The 18,366-nt window shown below is 41.3% G+C and overlaps 1 protein-coding gene and 1 long non-coding RNA gene across 2 annotated transcripts; both read right to left on the bottom strand.

The window, feature by feature from the left end:
- Positions 1-3,509: 3,509 nt before the first annotated feature.
- On the bottom strand, positions 3,510-5,995 carry LOC119732332. Its single transcript, XM_038205790.1, has 3 exons — positions 5,986-5,995; positions 3,935-5,764; positions 3,510-3,721 (listed from the first exon to the last, which is right to left on the bottom strand). The coding sequence occupies exons 1-3, from the start codon at positions 5,993-5,995 to the stop codon at positions 3,534-3,536; spliced, it is 2,028 nt and encodes a 675-aa protein (XP_038061718.1). The 3' UTR covers positions 3,510-3,533.
- Positions 5,996-12,188: 6,193 nt separating this feature from the next.
- On the bottom strand, positions 12,189-14,283 carry LOC119731620. The gene is made up of 3 exons (XR_005271475.1): positions 14,146-14,283; positions 12,669-12,737; positions 12,189-12,253 (listed from the first exon to the last, which is right to left on the bottom strand). It is a non-coding gene; the product is annotated as an uncharacterized LOC119731620 (long non-coding RNA).
- Positions 14,284-18,366: the final 4,083 nt, after the last annotated feature.

Below are 18,366 nucleotides of genomic sequence, written 5' to 3'. Positions count from 1 at the left end.
AATTCGGGAAGACCAAAATGAGCTTTATGTTGTTTAAATCGCACTGTGCGCTTCTCCAGAAAATAAGAGTACCACTGAAGTGCCCCCTCTCTGCAAATGGGACCACAACTACACAATTTAAATCCCGTTCAAAAACTCATCACAACAAAGCTGTACCCTACCCGAATGTTAACACCCTATTAGCTTAATTCAGATTTGTGTACTGAGTATGCGCTGTGTCCTCTGCGGCTCAACATTTTAAGGACAACAACATTTAACGGTACACCTTAGCCATTAAAGTTTAACTAAGCGGGAATCCCCTGCAGATGATAACCGTGTGGCAAGGTATGGAAATCCCGAGCTATTCTTGCTGCGGTTCGTAGAATCCTATAATTAGCTCAACCATTGTGATCGCACTGTTGGGTTTTTCCATTTGCCGCGATATAGTCCACTATAAACTATAACGTCAGTGCGTTTTGAGTATATACGTCCTGGTGATGTTTTATTTTAAAATTCAAACCCAGGATTTAGACACAATACAGTTTTTCCCCTATTTATTGATTGACTGGTTTCTGTGAGCAACTATCCGATTTCAAGCGAAACAAACAACAACAATGGGTACATGGAAATGTGTCCATGCGACCCGTGACGTCATTAGGTCAACAGCGGTACTCTGGTAAGCCGTAGTGAGATTGAGGGTAATGATTATTGTATTGATAGTTGATTGAATTAATTGAATTGGCTCTATGCATGGGCGTCATCAGGATTTTTTTCTATAGAGGGGGCAAAGCATATTATTTCCCAAATCCTTGTATTTCTCTAGCATATTTTCAATTTATCATTTTTTTCGAGAGTGGGAAGAGGGGCGTTTGCCCACCATACCCCAATTGCCAGTTTGCCATCCCCGCGGACGCCTATGTTGTTAAATGTGCATCACATGAAATACAACATGACTTCGCAACTCGTCTCTCTATTTTTTTTTGGGGGGGGGGGGGGGAGCGCCCCCTCCTCCTCCCCTCTCCTCCCCCTCCCCGTATGTGCGAATACCCTTTTCAAGATTGTTTACCCTCTTTCTCCCAAAAATGACCTTGCTACGCCCTTGTCCAGCGGCGTAAATTTGTGCCGGGCAGTGTGGGATGGGGGATGACCCAAATCCAAAAATTCCCCGGCAGTACAAATTCGAAAAGCGGGGTAGTATAGAAATACTCTTTTATCCGAAGACTGACTGGATGTCACGTGTGAATTAGACTTGCTTAATTCTCACCTTGTCCCAAAGTTTATCCCGTAATTTACCAATGGAAGTGGTAAATCCTGCCATTTCTGTACTAGACCATTCTAAAAGGATTGAATGTTATTTCGAGCACAAGGGGACCAGCTGTACTATAATTGCGTCGTCTTGTTTTATTAGCATCTGAGCGAAGTGTTACAAATATTACTACAAACAAACAGTGGCAGATTGAGTCTGAGGAAGCAGTGGGCGGGGCTTATTTTGCCTATGAAGGGTGCCGGTACCGAGCCAGACACTGTTACCCACTCAAGCTAAATCTGCCATTCCAATTTTACGTTGTGAATTAAACCTGGATATTGAATTAACATGCAAAACATTTATACAAGAAAAAGAACGCAAATCAGACAAAAATAGAACTATTTACTGATAGTGTATACCGCAAAGCAATCATTAGCCCCACAGTGATATCCACTACTTGCAAGCAAAAATTATATTCACAGCAATCAGTCAGACTTTTATGTCTACTGATACGCATACACTTTGTGACATCTGGCTATAAAAATATGTTGATTACTTTTTTAAACGATAACATTAACCTACTTCTATCAACTATATTCTCTATTAATCTAGTTAGATCGCGTAACCGTTTAAATTTTTTTATATAGAGATTACATTTTTAAAATGTCCTTCACATCAATTTCCATCAAAGAAAATCTTAACAGGGTTCAGACACACCAACGTTATTGTGCTTAAATATCGAACACGCAGAAACGTTTCAGATTTTTCGGCTGCTCACGGCCAGGGCCAGCCTGCAGCTAATGAGTGCGTTCGATTACTTCCCCCAGCTTACTCGCTCCTGGCTCCTCGCGTAATGACAGACATGCGCAGTCGAGCTAAATATACAAGAGCTGGAAAGTTTAACTTTAACTTGACAAAGGCTGCATCCCAATCGACTGTCTAGAGCTATGTATCGGTCCACACTCATTAAAAATACGCAGGGACGCACTGACAAAAGACGTGGCCGTATAGCTCTGGAAGCCCGTTTCGGAAAAAAGAATGTTGCAACCTGACGAAACTTCAGCGGTTCGTGTACAAAGTCTAAGGAGAGTCAAGAACATTTTTAAGTATTTCCTAACAAAACTGGAAATTTTTGTCAGTCCCAGATTCACGTCTTATCTTCATTTTTGCAATGAATGACCTTCATTGAGGTGATATATGAAGAAAAAAGTGGCGTCAGGTTGCAACATTTTCCCGCCCGTTTTGGACACGGCCTGAGGCGCCTGCCAGACGTCACGTTGGCATTCATGTTTATTGCATGGCCTTATGGGATACTTACCCAAGTAACCGGCTCGGCGAGTCGGTTACTTGGGCCAGGCTCGAGTAAGCGCGAGAAGTCACATTTGAATCACTTACTAAAGTTTCAACTTTCCTCAAAGTTCGAAGTATGAGATTATCTCGAATTAAACGCCGACAGGGCTAAACCAGTGCATACGTGTACCAGGCTACTAAAAGGTTCAGTAGCCATTTTGCTGTTGTGTGCGCTCTATATTGTAATTGCATTGTCTTGTTTTTGGCATCTTAGCGAGGTTGTACATACAATCTAGGTAACAGTGAAACATACAGTTAAATAGGCATTAGCAGATTGAGTCTGAAGTAAAACAGGCCGGGGCTTAATTCGCTGATGTTGGGGTGCTTGTGTTGTCCCAGGACAGTTTATCCACAGAACTGAGCTAAATCTGTTAGTCCAATTTCTTACGTGGTAAATTAAAATCTGCAAATTGTTTCAGCCCCAACACTGGAAGTTGAATTTACATGACAACATTGATTACATAAACATATAAAACAACAGTTTAAAAATGCACCCATAGAAATGGCGTTTACATAATGTAAAGACTGAACTATTACACCAATATTTACAGATATTATAGGCCTACTCCTCAAATTAATCATTCACTCCATATCAATGCCTACCCTTCAGAACAAAAATTCTAGTCACAGCAATCAGACCATAAGGTTTACTTATAAATCTATACCATTTGCTTCTGGGTATGAAGATACGTTAATTTAAATTTTCTTGTGTTGTTTGTTTGTTTGTTAGGGGTGTTGGGGTGTTTGTTTGTTTGTTTGTTTTTATCACTGTTTTATCAAATTACAAAACTTGTAAAATGAAATCATGATCAGCGTAGTTCCGCTCATTATAGCCCTGTCACAATTTACAGCGATGATACCAGGCAAACTAGTTCCAAAACAAAACTTTTACCCCGTCTGCCCGTCATCATGAGCAACACTGTTCTGAGGCATTACTATCCAACTGTTCTGGGGTCTATTATTCAAAGTTAACTGTCATGGTGGTTGAGTCCTGTTCGTCGCTGTCATCGTAAAGATGGTTATTCACCTCTTGCCCACGATGACGAGGTCTACAACACCAGCTCCACTCCCCAGCGATGCACGATCCTAAGCGACGCAAGCACCCATGACGCCATAAGGCCTTCACACTGGTCCAGACCAAGCTAGCTATAGCGATGAAAGCAGAGAGAACGCAATCAGTTTTCGTGTACCTAGTTGCCAGAACGTATTTTTATCATATTCTGATTTTAAAAGCTACAAGGCCTTAGAACCAAAATTCAATGCCAAACAAAAAGTCATTTTTTGTTTAATATACTGAGAATCCTTGCGTCAGCTGCAAGGCCGTTGAGATGCAACAGGTAGATGGAAAGAAATTCTTACCGATGACAAAAACGATGATACTGAGGTTCATCAGCACAAGAAAAACAGAAAGGAATTCCTTCCTTTTCTTGCTGGATTGAGCATCCTCGCTCGGCAACAGAAGCAGCGTCGCAGCCAACAGGTTCAGGAAGATGGTACCAAGCGAGCACATCTGCAGACGATGCTCGGCAGCATCCTTCATGGGTTTGACGTAAGCGTGCAGGAGCAGAAAGCCCACCGAAATGACTATGGTGGCGAACATGGTAAAATGATCGTCAGGCCCGTACAGAAGCACAAAAAGCGTCTGGACGATCTTGCGGGCCAGCTCCAGAATTTCCCAGTACCAGAAATTTGGCTTGTAATTCTCGCACAAGAAACTCTCCCAATTGAATTCAGCATGGCTTGGTTCCGAGTGTAGGAAAAGTTCGTCATCTGTCTCATCAGGCACGTTGTTTATGTAACTGGCGACACGACCGGCATCCAAACGACATCGACTACCCGCATCGAGCAAAGGCTGATCCTCACTTTCCTGTCTACCAGCGACAGCCCCGGTCTTCTTCCGTTTTCTGATGTTCCACCACAAGAGGAGAAACAACACCAAAGGAAACCCAACAACGTAGAAGAGGGAGGCCTCAGCTGCGTAGGTGAACTGAACATGCTGCTCTGTTTGGCAATCGATCGAGTAATTGGTTCGAAGTCTGGTCACACTGAGGGTGTCTTTTTCGTCCATGTAGAAGAGGTGACACCCAGAGGGCAATAATGTGAGAATAACACTAGACAGGCTGGGGTAGGAAATAAAGAGCAGTATCACCACAAACAAGTAACACCTCTGCTTGGTCTGCAACATTAGAGCGTTTTGTTCCGCACGCGGAATTTTCTTTGCTTTCAGGTAACACTTCTTGGAGCCGTAAAAACACCAGCCACCAAGAAGAACAAACGCCACAAAAATGATACCTGCCAAGAACTCAATGTAAATATTAGGATACGTGAAGTTGGGGACATAACATCTGGGACTGATAAACATCCGCACGATGTCCACTTCCAACAGTCTAAAGAAAGAACCAACACTTGTTAATGTCTTCGGCCATGCAATTTCATCCAGCGCTGAGATTATCTCCCCCATGACCTGGTAAAAACCCAGTAGGATCTTCCCTCGAGCAAGCAGCAGGCTGACGGCAGACCGACCGTTTCTTCGGACTTTGCGCGCCTGCCAAGCTATGATGATGACAATCAGAACAATGGCCACGCATACAGCAATGGCTTCAAGCAAGAACCACCACCATTTGGGACAGTCGAAGCATTGATCGAACCAAGAGTAATAGTACGGACTGCATTGGGAGCAAAGCCACCCCGTATAACCTTTCTTACATGTTGCATTGATACCACCCAGAACAGCATTCACGCACGACTCATTGCGAGGACATTTATGCACTTTGGGTAACACACCCCCAAACCGGAAATTGCTTGTGTTGTCATATCTGGAATCTTCAGTGCACACATTTGTGACAAATCGCTCGTAGGAAATGTAGTTGTCATCCGATAAACCCCAGTCCCAGGTCCACCAGAAGCCAGGCAGGAGGTGTTGGTACTCTTCTGAGCAGTTGACTCCCTCGGTTGGACACGGATGGCATTCACCGAACCGGTCAGTACGGTAGAAACCATCCAGACATGGACATGCGCGGAAGCCAGCGTGAAGGCTCTTATTGGTACCCGTAGGACACACCGTGCAATTCGCAGGACTGATACCAGGGTGCGCCTGGGGCGTGACATAGGTGCCATTGTTGCATCGTTGACAGTTGATAGCTTGAGATGAGTCAACCACTTGCCCCGCCTTGGTTTGGTAAAAGCCACCTGAATTGCCGAGACAAAACGAAAATTCGAGAAAAAATCGGTTAAACGATATGACAAAAATACAAGAAGGATATACCCCCAAGGGATATTTCAACCGGGATGAGCCATTGGATCATCCACCCCCCATATTTAATTGTTTGTGGTGAGAAACAAACAAAAAATACTTTTGAACTTTCCAACCGGCCAAATGTATTAAATAACACTAAACACGGAAAACGAACAGCGCACCATCTCGATGTATTGAACGCGTGCCAGTTTGCATTAAAGGTGTACATGTTGTATCATGAAAAGCCCCCCCCCCCCAGTTCCATGGGGTGTCAAGATGCCCCGCCCCCTCCCTTTTTTCAACTTTACATGACTGGGCAATAGAGCTTGAAATCCCACCACCTGCTGGCTCGCTTCCGGCTGCCTAGCCTTCGAATAGAAAAAAATAGCTTGCAAAATGACATTGTATCAAATAATTGATACGGTCGATTGGAACAAGGCGTTCGTCTGGATCCAAATGATTTGCATTAAATAGTAGCCGCATGAGGTCGCTGTTTGCGCTGTATAATGCACTGCATAACGAGGATATGCCGCCGATCGTAACACCGCGTACGGACGATTAATGACGAACGCCTCGACCAAGGTTATCACTGTTGATAAGGACTGCATTCAAACCAACCCGACTAATCTAGAACCCATCAGCTGTAAGTAGGTAAATCTTCTAGTCCTTATACATTTTCGTTCTCACGCAAGTACTGGAGACCTAGGAACGAAAATTTCGGATGTGAAAGGTGGTAAGTAAAATTCGTTTTAACCCATCTCGATGTTATTTCTTAACAATTTTCCTTGAGGAATACCAAGATAAAATTCCAACATGAATGTTTTTGGGATGATTACGATTATAAATCACAGCAGGTGAAAGGGCAGCCCAGTGTTACATGCTCATAGGCGGGCCGCGTGCGGGATCCGGAAGCTTGCCGCGTGACCTTTTACTCTCAGTCTCTATTGAAGGCTGTTACAATTGATAATGTAGTAACCAATGGATAATGTATCACCAACCGATAATGTATCACAAATTGACCAATATTGTATCACTGACCAATAATGTAGCAACAATTGACTGATAGTGTAGTAAAATTTGTATCCGATAATGTATCACGTGTCGACGGATAATGTAACTACAAAATAACTGTATCCGATAATGTATCACCTCGGAACGGATACTGTATCAACCGATAATGTATCAAAAATCAACCGATATTGTATCAGTATATTTGGAAAAGGTGGAAATAAGTCTAATAAGTGCCTTTACTATGATGAGTCCCCACTCGGGATAGTTTATCATTAAGATTTTTTTTTTTAATTTGGGAGGGAGTTGCTCTGGTTTGGAGACGCTCTACTTCCAAGTGGGCCTAGACTAGTGGCGTATCCAGCTTTTGATGTCGGGTTGGGGGGGGGGTCACTGCATTCGCACATCCGCGCCGAAATGTGGACAAGTTCTTTAGTCTGGTTCCCAGACGGACCAAAAGATTCCGACTATTCCTGATGAATCTTAGGTCCGGTAGCCTCCGGTAATACAATGTATTACAATTTACGTCACGTGACTAAAACGGGAGGAATTCCTCCCTTTTCCGAAAATTTCCAAAGTTTGTCGAAGTCGTTTCGTCGACATTCGGATAGCGTCCGAGTATTTCCGAGTATATAATATAGGTTTAATTAACTGCTAATTGCTTACTAATTTTATTTTAAATGAGTTGATAATTAATATTCATTGTTTTCATTTAGAAAACTTGAAATTCAACGACGATTTTGTGCATCAAATATACTCGGATCGTACGGGCGAACTTTTTGCTGGGTCATGTACAATTTTGAATTTGACGACCGTTACCGAGATTTTCCAAAACTCGGTCTTCATTCGGCTCCGCCTGCTAACAGTTCTATTTGGTTCCGTAATTTTGAAGATTCCAGATCAACATTACTCAATGTTATCTTACAAAAACATCAAACTGTATTATCATAACTGTATGATATTACGAAGCAAGTGATTTATTTAAAGATTTTATCAGAACATTAAAAGCTACAACTGATAAAGCGAAATCGGAAACGAAGCCGCGCTTTGAAAAAGGGCCATTAATGTCGTCATGTTTATTTTTAGCCACGGAGGCTGCCTGACCTACAATTTAAGACGTGAGCGTCGGGAATAATTGTCAGGTCTGGGAACCAGACTACAAGTTTTTTCTCCGTGCTCCAACCAAGAGGGCGCGTTTTACCACTTTTGAGAGCACCATGGACGTACGGGACCACTGATCTCCGTATGGAGTTCGCCCTGCAAACAGAACGCTGTAATATCTGATGAATTCACGCTCTGTATGGTTGGATTTTGTGTGACCAGTGACCTGCGCGTCATCAAGGTCATGACTCTGCAAGGTTTGAAAAGGCCGTTAAGACTGATTCGTTACTCTTTTGTTACAGTTTAGAGATGTTTTTTTCATTGAAAAGCGTAATAATGTAGGAAGTTCTGTAAAACTAATCTGTGTTGTAAATTTATAATTCCCGTCACAGGTTCCATTTCGAATCACGAACGGTTGGATGGCATAATGCGACGCTCAGAATTTTGTCCACATGGTCCGCAAGGAAATAGAAATCACATCCTGCCTGTATGGAACGAGTGCATTTTAATGGGAAGTTTTCGGATAGCATTTGCGCACATTGGCTAACTGCGGTCTTAAACAGCTGCAGCCAGTGCTTTATACATAGGCCATAGGCCACTTCCTTCACAAGATATTGTGAAGCTCATCAGCAGGGCGGGGGGTACAAGCGAACGTATGGAGATCAATGGACGGGACACAGCATGAGCGCGTACTTTACTGTACTGGTTCGCGCGCAAAGTTCCACACCACGTCCAGAATGTGCCAAGGCTATTAGCCGCAGCGTCGTCGCATGATCGTCAAGCAACGTCGGCGCGCGCATACGTTCAATTTAACTTGCAATGGTCTCCCAGACTATTCCCTCCCCCAATAACTTTGCATCATTCAACATACGCAGTGGATGGACCGGGAACCAGTCTAGGTCCTCCCCCAACTCTCCGTTTCTGGCCGTTGAAGCGGCACTTGTGCACGAAGCCCATAGCTCCATGGTATATTAATCAAAAACTGAGAGGGGGGGGGGGGCTTGCTGGAGACCACATGACATTGGGGGCCCTGTTCATGATACAGATGTATCAGCGCATTTCCAGCTTTTTGTACTCTTTCTCCCTTTCTCAGTACTATTTTATACTTTTCGGTGGTTGGAATTTTTTTGGAATACCTCAAAATCTGCCCTTTTTCTCTAAATACGAAATAATGGGGGGGGGGGGGTGATCCAATAGTCCAGACCCCCCTCCCCGGTCAAAAAGTGGTGCGGGATATACAGGACATAAAACGAACATTTGTGTACACCTTTTCCTTATCGATTGATTTTTTGATACTTTATCGGTTGATACAGTATCCGTTCCGTGGTGATACATTATCGGATACAGTTATTTTGTAGTTACATTATCCGTCGACACATGATACATTATCGGATACAAATTTTACTAGACTATCAGTCAATTTTTGCTACATTATCGGTTAGTGATACAATATTGGTCAATTTGTGATACATTATCGGTTGTTGATACGTTATCCGTTGGTTACTACATTATCAGTTGTAACAAAGGCTTTTGGTCATCCCCCGCCGGCACGGATTTACCCCACTGCTTTTGTCTATAGTGAACTTGGTAAGTCTAAACACAATTCGCTGCGATGACGTTCCCCATTTTCTCCTATGGCTTACAAGGATCAGAACATTTGCAGTCTCCTTGATGCTGTGTTATAATGGGTTTTTTTTAATTTGAACTTGTCTGTCCTTATGGGTTGTTTTACCTGGCGGGCAGTCCAAACAATTGTTTTCACTCCAAAAGGCTCCGTACGTGCCCTGTGGACAGGGCGTGCACCTATGCTGATTAGCAGTTTTGCCACACCTAAATCCCGACTTGCTTAATATCAAGGACACGCCTCTCGACACCAGTATTGGCTGGGCGAATCCATCACCAACCAATTCGCTGAGAAAGCAACCGTAAAAAGAGTCGGTTAGCATCATTATCGGTTTTTGAGTGACCAGATTGGAGCATAGACATCTAAACAAATACTAGACGCATTTTCTTGCAAAACCGGCAAATGAAACCACAGTAGTACACGTACACTCTTTTAAAGGGAAGATACAACAATTGCAAACATCAAAAAACGAAATGATCAAATTATCACAAAATTCCTTACTGGATTGTTAGGGACTGACAGTCTGAAGCGTCCTTTAAAATCGTGGCTCCTGGTGTGCTGACATTTTCAAGAAAAACTGTATTTTTCCAACGCTGGTCGGCCGACAAGCGTTGGAGAAAACTGGCTTTTTTCATAAACTATTCTTAATTTTTTTATGTTTAGTTATTCTGACTTTTCTTTGCAATTGATAACACAGCTGTGAAGGGTACAAGCCAGTGCTAAACTGATTCTATGACCTTGCAATTCCCCAATGTGTATTAATTGCTCCGTTTCATCTTAAGTGGGTTCAGGGAACCAGACTACAAGAACATGGTTGTTGGTTTTTTTTTTTGGTTTTTCCAGCATCTTCAAGCCCAAAACGTGAAACAAGTCAGTTTAACAATATTTTCTATAGCATACTTATCATCCAAATATGTTGTTTTGTTAAGTAGATATCTTGAAACAAATGTTAATAGGCAATTATTCAAATATTACTTTGTGATGACGTCATCATGACGAAACCTCAATTTTCTCATATAACACATGTAAGTCAGGAGATATTGCATGCAGAAAATGTAACTTTCTGGGCTCCTGATGACGTCAACACGACGTCATGATTCAGCATACAACTTCAGAATGTGGTCTAAGTATGTGATGCAGTTTGTGTTGAAGTTTGAAGTGAACAATATATTTCATGTCAAATTTTGAAATCAGAAAAGAAATATTAAATTTAAAAGCATTTGATAAAAAAAACATTGGATAACGTCACCATGACTTCATATTAGATTTTGAATACCATTATCAATGCCTACCTACCCGGCAAGTTTCATAAAGATCGGGCATTCCCTTATGTGTTTTAAAACATAATCACATTTCAATGTCGTTATGATGACGTCACACATTTGTCAAAAATTGGTGAATACATAACATATCATGACGTCATCATGACGTCAAATCAATTTTGATCTAAAAACATCTTCCGTTCAACATATGTACCAACTTTAAGATCAATCGCTTCAATAGTTCTATAAGACTGTAAACAAAAAAAATTGTAACATGACCCCTGATGACGTGATGATGACACAACATCTTCGAAAGATATAATTATAGTTATATAAATGAATGTTTTAAATATACAAAGTGATTGGATTAATTGAAGTCCTAAAGAATTGTTAAAATGAAAACGTGTACAAAACATATAGGAAAAAAAGTGGGGAAATATATCTTATCAAAAACAAAAGCTGTTCCTAATTGTAATACTCACATTTTGAGGTCAGTTCTGTTTGTGACTGGTGCAAACTCCAAAATGTTCTCGATTGCTCTGAAGAGGGAAAAACAGGAATACGATCTGTCGAAACGGGACGTGCCGATTGCATCTGTACGGCTTCTCGAGTGTCTGGTTTTAATACTGTTTTATGTTTACTTTTGAGCCGCATGTAACGGCTGCTTCATGGACCAATGCATTTTGAAGTGTTTATTTGTGTTTTGCACACGTTTATATGACAACTTGTTAATGGAAGCATTTTTTTTTTTTTACTTTAGATGAGGTCATAAGACGCTAAAAAGATGGGCTGGTAAAGGCGCCCACTTGGGCGTTTTTTGAAACGATATAAATTGTATTTTTATCTTAAATTTATGTTGTAACAATTATTTGTTGAATGTTTTTACTCGGCCTGTAATTGGTGATTATTTGCTGTTGGCTTAAAGAAATAAATATATCTTAAAAATCTATCAAAACACCCGATTAAACCCAACAGCCTAACTTAAACTTCTATAAATACGATCATTATTTAGTCCGTTGGACCTTTGACCTAAAGTTGTTTTGAACCTACCAATTGTTTGTCTTGCTGGGAACTAGTGGGAGTCTATAGTTCTGAAGACGTCATACTAAGGTTATCGAGCAAGGAGAAAGTTATATTATTCCAAGACTGTCTTTTCTTGAGCAGAAACTTGAAATTGACTTACACGTAACAGGAGTTACCCAGATCCTGCCAGACAGAATTGGAAACGTTCTTCAAGTGACTGTCGTATATTGATCTGAAAAAACGTAATACATACTTCAATTTAATGTCTTTCTAATCAGGGAATGTCTCAGAAAATATTCATCTGCCCGATTGACATCGTAAGGTTGGAAGGCTGGAGCTTTAATACTCACAAATGTTGCAGAGTGTGGTTCATTGTCGCAAATGGCCGCTCCCCTATCGACGAAAGTTGAGTCTGGAATATGTACCTAATATTCAAATAATCAAGAATTGCTTTAATTAATTTGTGTAGAAGGTAGTGCATTGGGAAAAACACTGGTGTTCAAGATAAATGAAGCTTTAAGTTTGTGTATGGTGTAAATCGAGGACACACACGTGCAACATCATCGGTGAATCGATGATGAAAAGGAACCAAATCGAGGACGACCTCGACTAATAAACGTGTACAAAACCAATGAGAGCTGTTGCAAAAAAGCTAGGGTACAAACAAAGGAAAAGAAAATCCTCGATTTTCACCATAAACAAACGTGTGTGTCTTTGTTTCTGTACACCCATGTGTATCGTCTATTTGAAAATATTTCAAAGCTTTGCTTTTTCAAGTTTGATCTACAAATAACGATTCCCGATGTTTAGATGTCAAGATGACAAGATGTGTATACTCACAGGTGTGTCAGTTTGGTCTCATAAAACAGCCAGTCCACTAACTCGGTGATTGGGTTGTCAAATATCATCCTAAAATGGAAAATATTGGAATTTAAATGTTGAATAGGCCTACTGAGCCCAAGTTCATAGAACTGCTTAACAGTAGGCAGAACAAGTTGTGCTTACTGCAGCAGAAATTCTTGGCGCGGATGTGCTAGCGGTTGCGCGCCCGTGGAGAATTATATTGTTGCGTCACTGATTTAACGTTCCTCAGGCGTTAAGCGTGCTTCTGCTGTTCTTACTTTTTACGGTGTCTATGAAATAGAGGGAGGCTCGGTTAGCAGAAAAACAGCTGTTAAGCAGTGCTATGAAATTGGGCCCAACTAGTCAAGTCGAAGTTTAAAAGCTATCAAGCTTTTTGATATTGGATTTTTGCCCTTTGCCAACAATTTTGTTTATTTTATGTAATGTTCTATTTAAAGCTAGGTTCAAACAGTTGAATACGAAAAGGCAGTGGACGCGTATGCAAAACAATTTAAACATTACGAATACCTGATACCTAATACACCTGTACGTTACACTTGCCAGAGCAGACCGCATTTTTCCCCATAGGCGGTAAAGCCATTCAGGAATGATTCGGTGTTTCGATGGGAATGTGTTCATTTATGAAAAAAAAACAATACCGTAAACTCCTTTGATCCAGATCCCTAGTTCAGATCACTTGGAAAACACAAAGTGAGTGTTTACGCATCTTGCAATGATTCCCTCGAAACTGCCAACCTCGTTATAACTCCTGGATAGTATCATTTCTTTCTGTGTCATGTTTCGATACAGCGATAGTAAATGAATGTATATTGTGTATTTGATGTTTTATTTTCAAGGATTTTGGTAAGGATGACAGGTGGATGTACCATTCAACATGGCGAATCAGATGGGGTGACACATGGATGTTCAATGAGGCAAAGCCGAACATTTCATACGAATTTAGTATTTTTCTTTTGCACTTGTTTCAAACTTTTTGTTTCAAAACAACACCTGAATAAATACTCGTCATAAATACTAGTCAGTGACGTGATTAACAATCAGATGACGGGGATTTATTCAGGAATGAACAAAAACAATCGCCACAAGAACTGCCTTGACGGGAACAGTCGCTATAGCAACGAGCCGATAGTGACGTCACGGCATACGGCGACGTATAGTTTGGTAAGGTATTAGCCAGGTAAAATCTTCATTTTTGGAACTTGCGAATATAAATGAAAGTAATGACATGAATTAATATTAAATACCAGTTTGCTCCGATTAATAATTTAGAATTTGTGATTAACCATACCCTAGTGTTTTAAACCACATTTCAAAAAAGTGAGGCTTGGAACGCATAACTATAGTCTGGCATCATCGTATTCAACAGTTTACAATCTATAAAATATATTCAGGGAACCCGATCAAAAACGGCTTCCTTGTGGATAAGGTATATTGAAGGACGAACTTGACTTACAGTTCTTTCAGCGAGCGAAGTCCCGCAAACACCTTATCATGCAGGACACTGATTTGGTTCCGCTGTAAGTAGAGATATCGGAGCCCAGTCTGCGACCGGAAAAGTCCAGTTGGAATATAAGTCAGTCGATTGGACGACAAATCCCTAAAAGCAAACATAAATAACTAAAGTAAGAAACTGGCGTCAGCATTACATTATTGAACCCGCTCTAAATAATTCAGAGCATTCAATAAAGGATAGAGTAAAAGCTGATTTACTACATTTTATACAGACGAGTATTTAAAAAACATCATTCACACGTTAAACTACATTTTCGTTGAAAAAGTTTCCAATGCCGTCCACTCGGGTTGCAAAGAAATTCGTCAAATCATAAACAACACTTTGTTTGCAATGTCAATGTAACGTAAGCATCATCGTCATAATGCCGACGGTTACTTTGCTTTTCAGAATATCTAGAAAACATACCTCATTAGAGTCTTTATTTTAAAAATATCTGATACGTTGATACACTTACAGAGTATACATTGTAATGTTGTGAAACGCATCCTCTGGAAGGCCTCGTGAGTCGATTTTGTTCTGCGAAAGTTTACTAAAATCGATGATCAAAAATTATTATCAACAATGTTTTTTGCCAATATTTTTGTTTTCTTTCTGGTGTTTTAGGTCTTGTTGATATATTTTATGTGTTGTATATTTTTGATTATGTTTTATGTATCCCAAAATGGGCTATGTTATGTGCTATCCCAGACGTATTGCTATGTGCATCATAATGTTACTATATATTGATATTAAACAACGCCGAATCGAAATTCATTGTGTTTTGGGTATTTCAGAGAATTCGCACACTTTTTTGTCTCTGATAGTCTGAAGCAATAGCCATATTCTAACAACAGCCTAGATCCGATAAAATAAACTCTTCTTTTTTGTTTTAAAAAGGGGGCATTGAAGTACACTTACAACATTCCGACTTTTGTCGAATTTTCAAACATGTTATTTGGGAGAAAAGTAAGCTGGTTTCCTTCAAGATTTCTGCAAAAGGAAGAAAAAAGAATGAGTGAATGAATGAATGAATGGTTGAATGGATCTTAATGTGACCCGGGTTCCTGGCCAGTACTATGACCCGTGACTTTAATGAGTGTGGGGGTGCGCGTCAGAGTTGTAACCAAGTCATTTTTTTTCCCAAGTCAGGTGAATTCTCGAGTCAATTGTTCACAAGTCAAGTCAAGTCAAGTCCCAAGTCAATTTTGGCCTATACAACGTCGTATCCATCGTTCTCACTACAGAGGAGAGGAGGGGGCAGCCAGTGGGGGTGGAGGTTAAATATTGTGTGGGCGTCGCCAAGATTTTTTCTAGAGGGTGACAAAACATATTTTTGCCCACAAAATGCCTGTTTTTCTCAACACATTCTCGATTTATCAGTTTTAGAGGGGGGCAGGGACATTTTGCTCCCCCCAACCCATTAAATTTACACCACTATGACTTCGCGCCTTTTTTTGTTTTTGCTTTTCCGGGGGGGGGGAGTGCCCCCCCCCCCCGTCATTTACGTCATCATCACAGCCAGGGGTTAGTGTAAGGAACGAGCACGCGCCCCTGGAGTCGAGGCTGGACCGCTCTATAAAAACGGATGATACCCAGACTACGCACGGCACAAACTTCACAATAACACACGCACAGTGCTAGTCAAGTATATGACTTGCGACAGGCTCAGGATGCCCAGCTATCGCGTGCTGGTTGCTAATTCGCTATGTATATCTGCATTTTTTTCAACCGATTATGCTAGTGCGCACGAACGCCAAGATTTGTTTTGGTAACTTTCAGAAACGTGTTAATGTCAGCAAGTCAATTTATTTGAGTCAAGTCAAGTCTCAAGTCATATTTGTTCAAGTCAATTGAAGTCTCAAGTCATCTTTCCCCAAGTCAAGTTAGCTCTCAAGTAAAAAAAAAAATGGCGACTCGAGTTCGACTCGAGTCCGATTCAGCAACTCGAGTCAACAACACTGGTGCGCGTAAACCGACGAGTTGCATACATTATAGGTCTCTCTTTTGCAGTAGCAAGTCATAAAGTCTCTGCTGTAGCAGTCACGGGTTGGCAAATGATGGACGGCCACCATTTCAAAACTAGTTGTTCTGAAAAACACCCTGACAGCATTCGGCCTTGTGGCGTGTGGGACACATGACCAGTGGCGTAGCCACGGGGGGGGGGGGGGGGGGGGGATTTTGAGTTTCTAAAAATGACGCACATGACGCACTACATGTTATTCCGTGCTCCATTAGCATTGGGATAACTTATGATGCCACTCTTGTGTGAACAAACTAATAAATACTTGTATTTGTATATCAAGATGTAGTAGAATACACGGCCTTTCCTCAAGCAAACTTAAATCCTTGATCCCGATTGGTCGATCCATAGCAACAACAATGTGGCATTAGCTGTATTCATGTGTCACTTCGCGAAGCAACTATACTTCTCAGCAACCAAGTGTATTCAATAACCGTAATGGGTATATGCATCGTTCGTAATAAAATGGTTCTCGAGCTTAACTTCTCGTTAAAATGTAAATGTGAAGAAAAAAGTGTATTTATTTTATTAATCAGCAGGACTTGGTTAAATTCATTTTCGGGGGAAAATATCACTTTGCTGGAAAAATAAAAAAAAATCGGGGATTCGAACCCGCAACCTGCAGCTTTTGAACTACCGGATTAGCGCAGCCCACGATATTCGCCGTGAATTATAAACTACAGGGTGAGTCAAAAAAGCGGAACTCAAATAAAAAAATGTATTTCATATTTAGAAAAATATATAGCGCCAAAAACAATAATGACAGGAAAGCCAATTTTGATAACCTACTTTTAGATGAAAAAAAAAATTCTGAAATTGCTCAATCCGTTCGAAGAATATCACCATTGTAACGCAATGACCCTCGGGGAACGAGGTTGACTCGACAACGAACGATACTCAGATTATCGCGCTCGAGGAAAACCGAATATTCAAGCAAACTTGAATCCTCGATACGGATGGTTCGATCCATAGCAACTAACTGTGCTACATTATCCCATATGACACAGTCCAACATACTTATATTAAATTACTCTACCTTTAACTCAAGTTTGCTAAAGATAAATTTGTTATCTCACTCGCGCTCGAGGAACACGGAAAAGTAGTGCGTCTGCTTCCCTCAAACCACTAGGCCTTCGGCCTCGTGGTATGTCGGACACACACGCACTACAATATTCCGTGTTCCAATTGTGCTCGCGGGATATACAACTGTACTAGAATGAATAAACTTACAGGGTGTAGATTTCTTTTACTCCATGGAATGCACCTGGACAGATCCGCTGTAGTTTGTTGCTCTCGAAATAACTTAAAACAAGTGAAAGAAATATTAAATTCTAACTGCTGCAAACGATAAATAGGCCTGTATATTAAGGTCGAAAAGCGGGAGAAAAAATGTCCTATGATGACGGACATGTTCATGTATGACGGACATGATATACATGTATAAGATCAGGACTAGGATCAGGTTTTGTGCGGGCGCCTACGATTCATCCTCCCATGGGTTGGTTGCCGGATGAGGACTTTGCTGGCGGGAAACTCTGGGTGTCGCAGGCAGTGCCCGGCCAGTCGCATCCGTCTCCATGCTATCTTGTTGCTCAACTTAGGAAGGTCGATCGCCCACCATGGAGTTGCTTGTTGGTCACCCTCTGTGTCCAGTCGACATTGAAGGCCATCTGGAGCATCCTGGTGTAACTGCCATCGAGAGACTTGGCCATGGACTTAGTGAGGGTCCAAGTTTCACACTCGTAAAGGAGGATTGTCTCGATTGCTACTATGAAGATTCTCTTTTTAAGTCCTCTGGAGAGGTTGGAGTTCCAGATGTTGTTAATGACGTTGAGTTCTCTCCAGGCAAGACCTCTACTCACATTGATGTCCTTTTCCGAGCTCGCCATTGGTGATCCGACGTGCTTTAAGTCGGAAACTCGTTTGAGTGGGGAACCTTTGATGGTCTTGAGTGGCTCATGGTCCTACGTTGTAGGACATCTACTCTGTCTTATTGGCTTTGAGGTGCAGCCTGACTTTGTTTCACTAGTCTCAGTTTCTACTCTTGACAAGGTAGGCCTGGGTATCGCGATGTCGTCGGCAAAGTCCAGATCAGATAGTAAAAATGTACCAACCCTCTTTGACTTCCTTGGTGTTATGGTGAAGCCCAGCTCCTCATGGTC

The sequence above is a fragment of the Patiria miniata genome, unplaced genomic scaffold, assembly GCF_015706575.1.
Source record: "Patiria miniata isolate m_02_andy unplaced genomic scaffold, ASM1570657v1 HiC_scaffold_24, whole genome shotgun sequence".
NCBI lineage: Eukaryota > Metazoa > Echinodermata > Asteroidea > Valvatida > Asterinidae > Patiria > Patiria miniata.
Note: the sequence above shows the minus strand (reverse complement) of the source record. Positions and strands in the feature narration are given on the sequence as shown.

Excerpts from the sequence above, each read along its gene's own strand:
- LOC119732332 (XM_038205790.1), bottom strand. Across the intron at positions 3,722-3,934 it reads TATCATCGTTTTTGTCATCG|CTAGCTTGGTCTGGACCAGT; the intron begins GTAAGAATTTCT and ends TCATCGCTATAG.